The sequence below is a fragment of the Schistocerca americana genome, chromosome 4 (genome assembly GCF_021461395.2).
Source record: "Schistocerca americana isolate TAMUIC-IGC-003095 chromosome 4, iqSchAmer2.1, whole genome shotgun sequence".
Taxonomy (NCBI): Eukaryota; Metazoa; Arthropoda; class Insecta; order Orthoptera; family Acrididae; genus Schistocerca; species Schistocerca americana.
In genome coordinates, this window is record NC_060122.1 from 495,780,120 (window position 1) to 495,792,158 (window position 12,039).

The 12,039-nt window shown below is 37.5% G+C and overlaps 1 protein-coding gene across 3 annotated transcripts in view; it reads right to left on the bottom strand.

Annotated features, from left to right (window-relative positions):
* Positions 1 to 12,039, bottom strand: part of LOC124612943 — a 453,322-nt gene that overhangs the window by 70,942 nt on the left and 370,341 nt on the right. For 2 of the 3 annotated variants that reach the window (XM_047141447.1, XM_047141446.1), the window contains 3 exons: positions 5,160 to 5,297; positions 3,885 to 4,028; positions 1,187 to 1,287 (listed from right to left, as the gene is read on the bottom strand). In XM_047141447.1, the coding sequence (XP_046997403.1) occupies positions 1,187 to 1,287; positions 3,885 to 4,028; positions 5,160 to 5,297 (383 nt within the window). The remainder of the gene's footprint in view (positions 1 to 1,186; positions 1,288 to 3,884; positions 4,029 to 5,159; positions 5,298 to 12,039) is intronic. The other variant, XM_047141449.1, reaches the window with a different exon arrangement.

Here is a 12,039-nt window from a genome sequence, read left to right on the forward strand (position 1 = left end):
GGAACATATTTAGTCAGTATTTCGTGTTTATGCAGTTGTACAAAAAATAAGATTTTACTCTACAGAAAAATGTTACATTTAGGATACCACAGTCTTGTAGAACTTTTCTATCTTATAAACATATCTGTTGACCAATAATTTCTGTTTATACTTCTGAACGTAATTGTATGATAAGTCTTTCACTGTCATGGGTCGTTTACTATACAGTGTTATGTTAATATATTTAAAGTTATTTTGACACAGACTTAATCCAGTGTATTCTAAATGTACATTATTTCTGTCCGTTGTTTGTTAATTGTGGATAGCACATCAGCAAGTTGAAGCCTATGGCTGCTTTTTCATTAAGAAGAGAAAGGCATTAATATAAAATGACAGGTTCTGGTAGTATTTTTAGTTATTTGAACTGTGGCACGCGTACACATGTTCAAAACACACAGGAACAGGTACAAAGGTGCACGCATTAACACATCCAGAGCAGTTAAAGGGTTAATGTTCCATTACCACCCAGATCAGTAGAGATGGAGGGTAAGCTTGGAGTGGGCACTAATGGGGCAGAAAATTGGCAGTGGCTTTGTTTACAAATTTGTCTTAACATTCACCTGAAGTTATTTAGGTAAACAACATAAATAAATTTCGAATACTGAGGAATTAAATCTCACTCATCCAAAAGAAAAGTCTAATGTTTTAATCACTGCACCATTATGTCAGCTCAGCACTTTGGAAACTGAATAAAATGCTGCTGAGAAGCCAATAACAACAAAAATCAAAACACCAAGTTACCAGAAGATAGTGTGTGTATGTCAAATCACCTAATCAGCCAATATCTTTCAAGAATTTATAAATTTACTGAGAAACTGTGTTATTCTAGGCGCTACAGTGTGGAAACACATGACCGCTATGGCCGCAGGTTCGAATCTTGCCTTGGGCATGGGTGTGTGTGATGTCCTTAGGTTAGTGAGATTTAAGTAGTTCTAAGTTCTAGGGGACTGATGACCTCAGAAGTTAAGTCCCATAGTGCTCAGAGCCATTTTTGTGTTATTCTTGTAAATGATTTGATAAGTCTGAGATCATTATGAAATAGTGTATTTTTGCAAATCACTATCTAAGTATACGAGTGAATATTGTGGTAAATGTGATATATCATTTTAATTGCTTCCATATTCAAATCACATCCCAGAATATTTACCTGAGTTTTAATGAATGTAATACCATGCCGATCACAGTCATCATCAATATTCTCTAGCTCTTCAAGGATTATTTTACATTGGTCACACTCATCAACACTGTCTGGAAAAATAGATTTACTTAAATATCTGCTTTTGTATCATACAACACGACATATACATTTTCATATGTAAACTTCAGACTCATTCCAAACAGTATTTTTTACTGCAATAAAATCAGCCAGATGTTTCTCATATATCAAGAAAGACACAAAACTCATGCAATTACATAAAATGGAATTCTGTACAATAGTTGACATATTTATGACATCAATCTATTATAAAAGTATAGAGAGAAATATTATAATACAGGCTTATTCAAATAGATGTACCAAATATAACTAACTTTTATTTCATGGAATAAATTGGATATGAATACCTGATATGCAGATGAAAACATAAACTTTAAAGTTTACAAACATAGGTTATAAATGAACAATGTGCCCCTTTCTTGTTGGATGGCAAACATATAAGTGGTAGCCAAAATCACTTCACACATGAAGAAACATCTCTTATGTTACTGAGTTCATTACAGCTGTGATACAGTTTTGCAGATTTGCCAGTATTTTGGTATAGATGGAACATAAGATACCTCTTTTAGAAAGCCCCAGAAGAAAAAGGCACATGACTTCCGATCAGACTCCAGCAGTCAGAAAGTAAGAGAGAGGTCTTCTTTTCCCATACGGCCTTGCCACTATTGAAAAAAGGAGCTGATTCAAAAAATCTTTGACATCAAGAGACCAATGGGGCAGAGTTCCATCCTGTTAAAAATGTAATCTTGTGAGTATTTGCTAAGGCGGTGAAAAAACCATTGTTCCAATATGTCCAGATACATTATTCCACTAAAAGTTCCCTCTACAAAAAAGAATGGTCCATAAACGTTGTTTTGGGGTAAAGTACAAAGCACATTTAGCTTCACTGAGCCTTTCTCATGTTGTAATGTTTCCCTGAGGTTTTGAAGACACCATGAGCAAACAATGCTAACAGTTTACCTTACAACAAAAATGAAACAACACTTTGTTGCTAAAAATTATGCATGACAGAAATGTTCAATCTTCCATCTTCCTTACCATGTTACCACAAAATCCAATATGCTTTTCTTTGTCATTTTCAACAAAAGCCTGAACAAGTTGCAAGCAACAGGGCTTGCACAGCAAATGGCACCTCCAAACTTGCCATAAAGTTGGTTTAGGTATTGCTAGTTCTCTGCTAGCTTTATTGGTGGACTTTTTTGGACTATGAAGAAACGTTACATAAATTCATCTCTTGTTCTCATCTAACACATGTACTCAGATTGTGAGTTAGTCTTTGCAGAAACATCCAGTTTGTTGGAAGTGCATAAATCAATGGCTTATGTTTGTCCTTGCTGGTGTTCAATGCTGTATTAGAGATAAAGTACCCTCTGTAATGAAACTGCAACTAACATCTCCCAAACTCAGGAACATAGAAAACTTCATGCTGCATGTTAGCCATCTTACTCACTGGCTTACTGTTGGCATAAGTGCTCTGGCTGTTGTTTACGTGACAATCAATGCTCTAACGGTGGTAATCAAAACTTTAGATCCCCTCTTTCTCAACAGTATGCACATGATTCACACACAATTTATATTTCATGAAACAGAAGTTAATTAAGTAGGGTTCGTCTTTTTGAATATTACTGTAATATTCAAAGTTTATTACATTATTCACACAAAACATGAAGAACTGATTAAATGGAATTTTTAAATTGCAGTTCCTCCCAGAGTACTTCCATTTCATGAGTTTAAAATTAAAATGGAATAAATAAATCACTGAAAATCTATTACCATAAATTAAAAATTAAAACTACAACACATATGCTTTGCCAAAACAAAAACACCATCCTAAGAGCATTCTCTTTCACAAACAGTCTACTGTCTTAGCGGGATCTCATAATCAGTCTTCTTGTTTTTACCAGGCCTACACTTTTACATGCAACTACAAATTAAATATATAAAGAAGATACGGTTCTCAATCTACATAGGAACTGTACAATGAAATGCAGATGCAGCAACCATGGACATATTTGCTACTTTTAACAGTCGCCTAGAGGAGAAATATATAATTTAGCCACTCTACATATTCAGTGACAAATCTTTTAATGGTTTAGAACCAATGATTTAGAAAATATCACATACAATAATATGCTATTTGAACTGACAATGTCCTATCACAACATTCTACGGTTAGAATAATATCATTCACACTGTGTAAGATACGCATCATCACATAAAATTGGTCTAGCTCATGCTTTGACTGGTCTACAAAAATTTGTAAATAGAGATGCCAAAAATTACACCATCCAATTTCACACACAAGGGCTAAGCTAACATAGTACCCATGCTAAATAATGAGTACTTCAACAAAAAGATAACCACATAAGTGAAATTAATATTAATGTGGAAATGAAATCCAGTCAAAATTATTGTTACTTGCAATGTAGAAAAGAATGAATTGGCAAGGATCATAAGGAAGAGCTTTCTTATTCTTACATGGTAAATCTATGTTATATTGTTAAAATTTATACAAGTAATATGAAAAGGAAAGATAATAATCAATAGGATTACAAAGAAAACGGTTGTGGTTATCATTTTGATAGCTATTGCATTTTTGCTAATAGGAGAGCAGTGGGACACAAGATACCATCAGAGGTTGTCTCAGGCCCAGTATGACTTCCTTCTGCCCCTTCGATACCCCCTTGATGTTCAGCATGATGATTGGTTTCTTTCTTTTGTCGCAGTTTGCGATATAGCTTCGTATTGCAAAGTTCACACAGTGTCTGGTTCCCTAGGACAGTTTCACACAGTAAAGAAGGACAGCAAAACTATTCTGTCAGTTGGATTTTCTGAAATGTTCAACTCAATTTTAAATACAATTTTGTAGGTGCAGACTAAATAACCAATGAAATTATGCAAATATAGTTATATTCTCTATTTCACTGGCTATGAAAATACTTACTTTTGAGTATTTTGTGTGCTTTGATTTTAAAACAAAATCTTCCATTTTAAATGTTTCTATTTTCTGATGGAGGCCAGGAAAAAACAGTGGCCCAATTGTTGTAGTGAACATCAGTATAATGCTGTGTGTGTCATCCAATATTTAAAGAAAGGATGTGGGATGATGTGGAATTTTTTGTACTTACTGAATCAGGCAGTACATTACAATAACCAGAGCACTAACAACTGCCTAATCACACTTTCAAATCTACTTTTTATTATTCTTGCTTGCAGAATAGTTTTAGTTACTCAAATGGCTGCTACACTCTCTTTTGTTGTTCACTGAACGGTCTGTCACTTTGTGTGTGTTTTTGCATCTATCACTCAAGTCATGTACTGTTTTCACTACATCAGTTTATCATAATCACAATCACAACCAATGTAATGGTGTAGTACTGGGAATAGACTGGTAGCACAAAAGTGGCTCCTCCTATTACCACATATAAATGTAAGTGTTTTTACTAACCTTGATAACAAATTATTCATTTACATCACTCAAGCCTGAGAAAGGGCTGGGCAGAGGAGTGACTTCTTTAAGGAGAAAAAGAAAATATAACAAAGTAGTAAAGAAAATAAGAAGCTAAAGCTGAGAAAATGGCATCTGACTGCAAAGAAGGAGATAGCATTAATTATCAGAAAGCTTTTTCAGTGTTATTGAAGCTATAGTATCATGTTTACATTTGAACATACTTTAGCCTTGTTTGTATTGAGCTGAAGCTTATTGTTAAATTCAAGAGTTAATTTGTAGTGATCGCATAATGACTTAGTGAGATAAAGATCAATTGGTAGGACCATTATTTTAACACAAGCAAGCATAATATCACTTTTGATTACTTCATGTGCAGAAAGAAATATTTATTTATAGTAAAAACTTTGATCAATAATATTTTTTAATAACTCTTGAAGGTAACTGGATACTCACAGAAGTAGACAGCAAGTGAGTCAGATTCTTTTATAAGTTTCTGAAGTTCTTCCCCTTCAACTGCTTCAATTACTTCTCCTGAAGGGTCTTTTTGTGTGAGTAGCCAATTTAAGAGCTGCTCTTCATTATAAAGATCACCTACAAAGAAAGTGATGTAGTTTACAATGCTAATAATCATAAGACACTTTGTTATGTATGGTAACATTTAAACAAATCACTTCAGAATGAATATTTGTAATGGAACTACAGTTGATTACCTTACAATGCAGAGGTTTAGGTTGGAATAATGAAAAGGATTAAAATATTATCACATGAAATTAAATGATGGAATTGTACTAAAGATTAACTACATTTTTTCCTGTAAGCTCTACTGAACACTGACCATGAAGTCAAAACAACAAATATAAATTTGCAATTTAGTGAAGAATGCCTAGAAAGAACTTTGACTGACTTGAGTTTTACAGCAGAGTTACACAAAATGAAACCAACAGCTTTTTTATTAGGCAGCTGAAGACACTGTTCTGTAGTCAAACATTTGAACTGTTCTAACTCACTTAACTTTATTTGTGAAGTTACAATAATAATAAAAAAAATTTAAAAAGAAGAACCCGGAAATATTTGTTCATAAAATATCCTCAGTATATTAGGTGCATTTCTGCAATTTAAATTTAGGTGAAAACATCCCATGACATAATCTACACCATAATTATGCCAGTTTTAGTACATCTGTACATACTGGCTACCCTACGGAATGGCAAAAAAATACTTTTTGTTATATGTAACCATCCATGTCATATCATATATTCCAAGACTATTTAGTTATTCTGATTCCCTTATTCAGAGGAAATGTCTCCAACTTGAACTCATATTTTAGGGAGGAAAAAGCACACTTGCAAGATATCTGCCACAGCAACTGATCCTCTGTAGAAATCTGGGACATAATTCTGACAGTTCGCAGTCACAATGTTCCGAAAGTGCCGGCCGCTGTGACTGAGCTGTTCTAGGCGCTTAAGTCTGTAACTGTGCGACCGCTACGGTCGCAGGTTCGAATCCTGCCTTTGGCATGGATGTGTGTGATGTCCTTAGGTTAGTTAGGTTTAAGTAGTTCTAAGTTCTAATGACCTCAGATGTTAAGTCCCATAGTGTGCAGAGCCATTTGAACCATTCTTCCAAAAGTACAATTCTTATTAAACTTGCATGCATACTGGTTGTTTGTCACTCGCTCTGCCCCACAATATTTCACAAACTCTTACTTACTCCACCATACAGTAGTTTGTATTCAATGATTAGGCAGTTGCCGCGGGGCAGAGTGAGTGACGAGCAACCAGAGCACAAAAAAGTTTAAAATCTTTACTTCCAGATCGTCATAACTATGTACTGTCAGAATTATAGTGCAAATTTGTGTACAGGCATGAGTATCATGCACTACATTTTTTCCTCCTCTTTCTAGCCACACAAATTAAACTATAAAAAGGCCAGTGTTATCTAAAAAGAAAGGAGTGTTTGCATTTACATCAAAATCTTTAGAGACAGAGCACTAGCTAAATTAATTATGGACGGGATTAAATCAAACATGACCTAGTTAAGGAAATCACCAAGACGTATGCCTACAATTTAGTGATGATGCAGAAAATTTAAATATAAGGAAAAGGAAATTTGCTACTTACCACTAATACGACATACTGACTTGCAGACAGAAACAATGAAAAGACTGTTACACATTTAGCTTTTGGCCAAAGCTTTTTTTAGAGAAGAAAACAATCATGCATTCACACAAGCAAGCACAACTCATGGACACATGACCACCATCCCTGGCAGAGAGCACCAGAAAGCAACTGTCAAGTTGAATGAAAGTAGCAATCTGGAGTGGGCCAGGTGTGGAAGGGGGAGGTTTAGCAAGTTATGGGTGAAGTGAGAAAACAGTACTGTCTAGTGGAGAGTGCAGGGACTATATGGAGGCATGATCATGATAAGCCTGGCAGGCACAGTATCTGGGGGCTGTGACATGGAGGAGGGGGGGGGGGGGGGGTGACAGGGTGAAAAAAGAGATGATCAGGGGAGGGGAATGACGGATTGGTGTGTTGGCAGAGAGTGGCACAAAATGAGGGTGAGAGGACATGAACAGGTAGGAGGTGTAGGGCAAAGGGGGTGGAAAGTTTGGGGCAGTAGGTTATTGTGGACAGCTGGTAGGTAATCACATACATGAAAAAAAAGCTGTGCAATGATTGCAGTAGAGTTGGTATATGCGCTGACTGCTTTCACAGGTGGCCTCGTCTCTGATGGGGTAGGATAAGGCTGTGACAGGACTGGAATAGGAAGTACTGGGTGGGTGGATTGGGCAGGTCATGCACCTGGGTCTTCCACAGGAATATGATCCTGGTGGCAAGAGATTAGGATCGGGAGTGGCATAGGGATGGACTAGACTGTTGTGAAGGTGGAATTGGTGATGGAACACCACTTTAGGAGGGGCAGGCAGGATCTTGGGTACAATGTTCCTCATTTTAGGGAATGATAGATAATCAAAGCACTGAGAAAAGGTGTGGTTCAATTGTTGCAGTCTGAGGTAGTATTGGGTGATGAATGGGTCACTCCTTTGTAGTTGATTCTTGGGGGTGGTGGGAAGATTGGGATGTGTGGGGAAATGGCAAGGGAGATATGTTTATGAACTAGTCTGGGGGATTGTGCCTGCCTGTGAAGGCCTTGGTGAAACCTTCAGCATATTGGTTAAGGCGATGTTATCACTGCATAAGCACTACCCCAGGTGGCAAGGCCCTATGGGAGGGATTTTTTTGGTGTGGGAGGGATGGTAACAGATAAATGCAGGTACTATTGGGGTTGGTGGGTTTAATTTCTACGGAGGTGTAGATAAAGCTATCAGAAAGGAGGAAGTCAACATCCAGGAAAGTGGTACATATGGTTAAGGAGGAACAGGTGACACAGATGGGAGAGAAAGTGTTGAGGTTGTGAAGGAATGAGAATATGGTGCCTTGACCCTGAGTCCAGATCATGAAGATATCATTAATCAATCTGAACCACATCTGAGGTTTAGGGTTTTGGGAGGCTAGGAAAGTTATCTCTGGATGGCCTGTAAACAGGATGGCATAGGAGAGTACCAAGTGATACCCGTGGTTGTGCCACAGATTTGTCTGTATACATTTCCTTCGAAAGAGAAGAAGCTGTGTGTTAGGATAAAGTTGGTAAGGTGTATAAGGAATGATGTTGTGGGTTTGGAGTCTGAAGGATGGCAGGAAAGGTAGTGTTCAAAGGCCATAGCAACTGATGTGTAAAGGCTTCTGAATGAAACTTCTGCAGCACAACCAAAATAATCTTGGCAACATGTAAATACTGAAATAACATCACATGTGTCTTAACCTGTGATGGTGTTCCACTCTTTTCATCAGGCAGCGTATATCCGAAGATACTGATGGACATGCTATATGAAGACTCAGAAAGTGAATTAGATGCACTTCCTTACTTACATGGGTTCCAGTGGTCACTGTTTTTGTTCCTCCACTGACTATAGAAGTTTTTCAGAGAAAGTACAAAATGCTTCAAGGCAAACTCTGCAAGGCACACTCAGCAACTGAATACAGTGTCTGTCTACAAGTGTTTTGTGCTTTTTCTCAAACATATAGGAGAATATATAAACAATTCACATCTCAGTTGCTTACATATCAAGTTATAACTACCAGGAATCTTGAACATTCACAATGGGACAAAATTAGCAAATCACTAATAATGAAATAAAGTGATTACTTCAAATGCAGTCTCATGCAGGAAAACGTCCTCACTCAAGAATTTATAGCAGCTTTGGACACATGTGTAAATGTGTAGGGAATTTAGTGTAGAAGCTGGTCACCTTTAAAAATTGCAGATGGCTGCATCACTTATCACCAAGAGCAGCAGCAACCACAATAGCCCATTGAGGCTATGTTGTCACAGTAGGAGTCAACTTCTGTGCATCACCAGCACTGTACATAACAATATTTCCAGTGTACAGTTTCGAGAAGTGTGAAGAACCCTCGTAATAATCACTGTCTCAGCACACAGAGCATCCACTGGACAATGTTTGGGAACAAATGGAGGGTGAAACTCCATCACCATCCCTGGATATACCCAAACTGTTTTCAACTGCCTCACCAAGCTTGCTCAGTAAGCAGCAGAGGACATGTCACTCATAATCAGTGGGCCACAGGTGGAGATCTCAACAGTAACCTCATGGCCTCTTCTGTGCCTAATATGAGCTGGTTAAAGGGGAAGGATTTTGTATCCATGGAATTAGATCATTGCAATACTCATCTCACATGGTCCATCCTATTGGTCATGGGTCAGCATAAGGGACAGCCGCAACAGTCATCAGTTTTACTTATTTATCATCATCTAGCACCACTTAGACTGTTGAGGCAATATTTAATGGATAAAAGTGTGTCAGGCTGTACTCAATACAAAAGACATCTAAGTGCAAAATATGCTCAGATCCCCCATTTTTTAATATTTTACCGGAATCTTGACTCAATTCTAGCTGTCTATCCAGGTGGACATCTAGAAATTTTAAACACTGTGTCTTATTAGTGCATGAGCTTTAAAGTCTATTCCTGCTTCAGCAAATGACAGTTATTTCTTTTAAGCTTCACATTGTATCCAAGGCTGTTTTGGTGGCTTGTAATTTTGATGCCATTCATCAGAGCAAGCAACATCTCACTTGGTATCATGCGACTGAGTACATTCCGTTTCAGACATTCTCTGGTCAGAAAAAGCCAGTTTGATAACTGGGAATCAAATCTGGAACTTCTGCATGAATAGTCAACGATGACAATCAGAGGATTATAGAGGCAGCTTTTTATGAGGTTAAGATTTAAACTTTCATTGTGAACCAGCTGTAGGCTCTCTCAACTATTATTTGAGCTATGTCCTGCACTGTTGAGATTGATGTCTGATTCATTAGCTAGTATGATTAGCAAGCTTAAAGTTTTTGAGGAGTGAATATGCATAGGGCCATGTTGAACTCCAAAATTTAAGATATTTTTATTTTAAATACAAATATAAATTATTAAGGCACATTGCTGTTAATATATGATTGCTAATCTCTGACAAAACATTTATTATTGCTTCCATATCTAAATGAGGTGAAGATAGTAGTGTCTTAAAACAAGTTGTCAGCTGTCATTGCCCTATGCCCTTCAGTCCCCACTCAGAACTTGAATATGGAAACAACTGAAAGGTACATATCATGCTCAAGTTTCTTGTATCAGTATTATCCAACATAATGTCTACCAACAACGATTCCAGTTCATTCTACACAACTTTATTATGGCCCTCTCTAGTTGCCTGGCAAAACTGGAGATACCTCCTGCTACTGAGTTATACATTTTATTTAAATTCTCGGATGTTCTGCCATACATTTAACTGAAATTGAAATTCTTGGGTGTTCAGCCATGTATAGAGACTGGTGTTGCATGTATTTCCAGCAGTAAGGCTTGCTGCCATTTTCAAGTGACTCTAAGGTACTCAGCTGGATATAATCACTGACACTATATGAATTTTTGGCAATGAGACTTGCTGCAACTATATCCAGCAGAACTTCCAAGAAGAAGTTAACTTACATGTTTTCCAAGGAAATCTCTGATCAGATATACGAGGTATACATTGTTGGTACTATTAGGACATGCTGACTGTAACATATGCAATTAAAATACATGACATAAAAATAATTCTGACACAAACTTTGTATCACTGTCTTTGTCTTAGAGCAGAGTTCTGCCTATTGGAGCAAAAGCGATTTTCAAGGTGCCAATACACATCTGGTTAAAAATGCACAATATTAACTACCTCTCCAACAAATTATTTGAATATCTGAATATTGTAATTACAAATCCCTCTTGCTATTATAGCAACATGAATATTACTGCTCACCATATGCAGGAGACGTAGGTCAGCAGACAGGTATATTGGAAGTAGACTCTTGGATATTTTTAAGCTATTGGACAAAGTTCTTCATCAGGCATAGAAACATGCACATGACAAAGGACTTTGTCCAGTAGCTTAGTAATTACAGCTTTCAATGTGCCTGTGCTGTTACTGTGCCACCACTGAGACAATCTCTGCTCCTGCTGACCAATGCCTTCATAGAAGATATCAACCATTTCCTCCAACGACTCTCCACACTTCCTATTCCTTTATCATATGGTGCCCTGCTCATCACTATTGATGCCACCTCCCTTTACACCAACACTCCTAATGCCCATGGCCTTACCACTATTGAACACTACCTTTCCCAACACTCGATGGATTCCAAACCAACAACTTCCTTCCTAGTCACCATGACCAACTATATCCTCACCCACAATTACTTCTCCTTTGAAGTCATCACCTACAAACAAATGGGGTACAGTAATGGGCACTTGTATGGTTCCATCCTATATCAACCTATTCATGGGCTGCCTAGAAGAATCCTTTCTAATCACAGAGAATCCCTAACTCCTCACCTGGTTCATATTCATTGATGACATCACTGTGATCTGGATTGAGGGTGAAGACATCCTACCCACATTTCTCCAGAACCTTAACACTTTCTTCCCCAATCACTTCACCTGGTACTCCTCAACTCAACAAGCCACCTTCCTCAATGTTGACTGCCACCTCAAAGATGGCTACATAAATACATCTGACCATATCAAACCTACCAACCACAGCAATATCTCCACTTTGACAGCTGCCACTCGTTCCATACCAAGAAGTCCTAGCCATGCATGGCTGTCACATATGTAGTGATAAGCACTCTCTCTTGAAATATACCATGGTCTCACTGAGGACTTCACACACTGTAATTACTCTCTCATTCCTGTATAGACCTCATGTGCCTTTTCTCTCTCGTCACCCA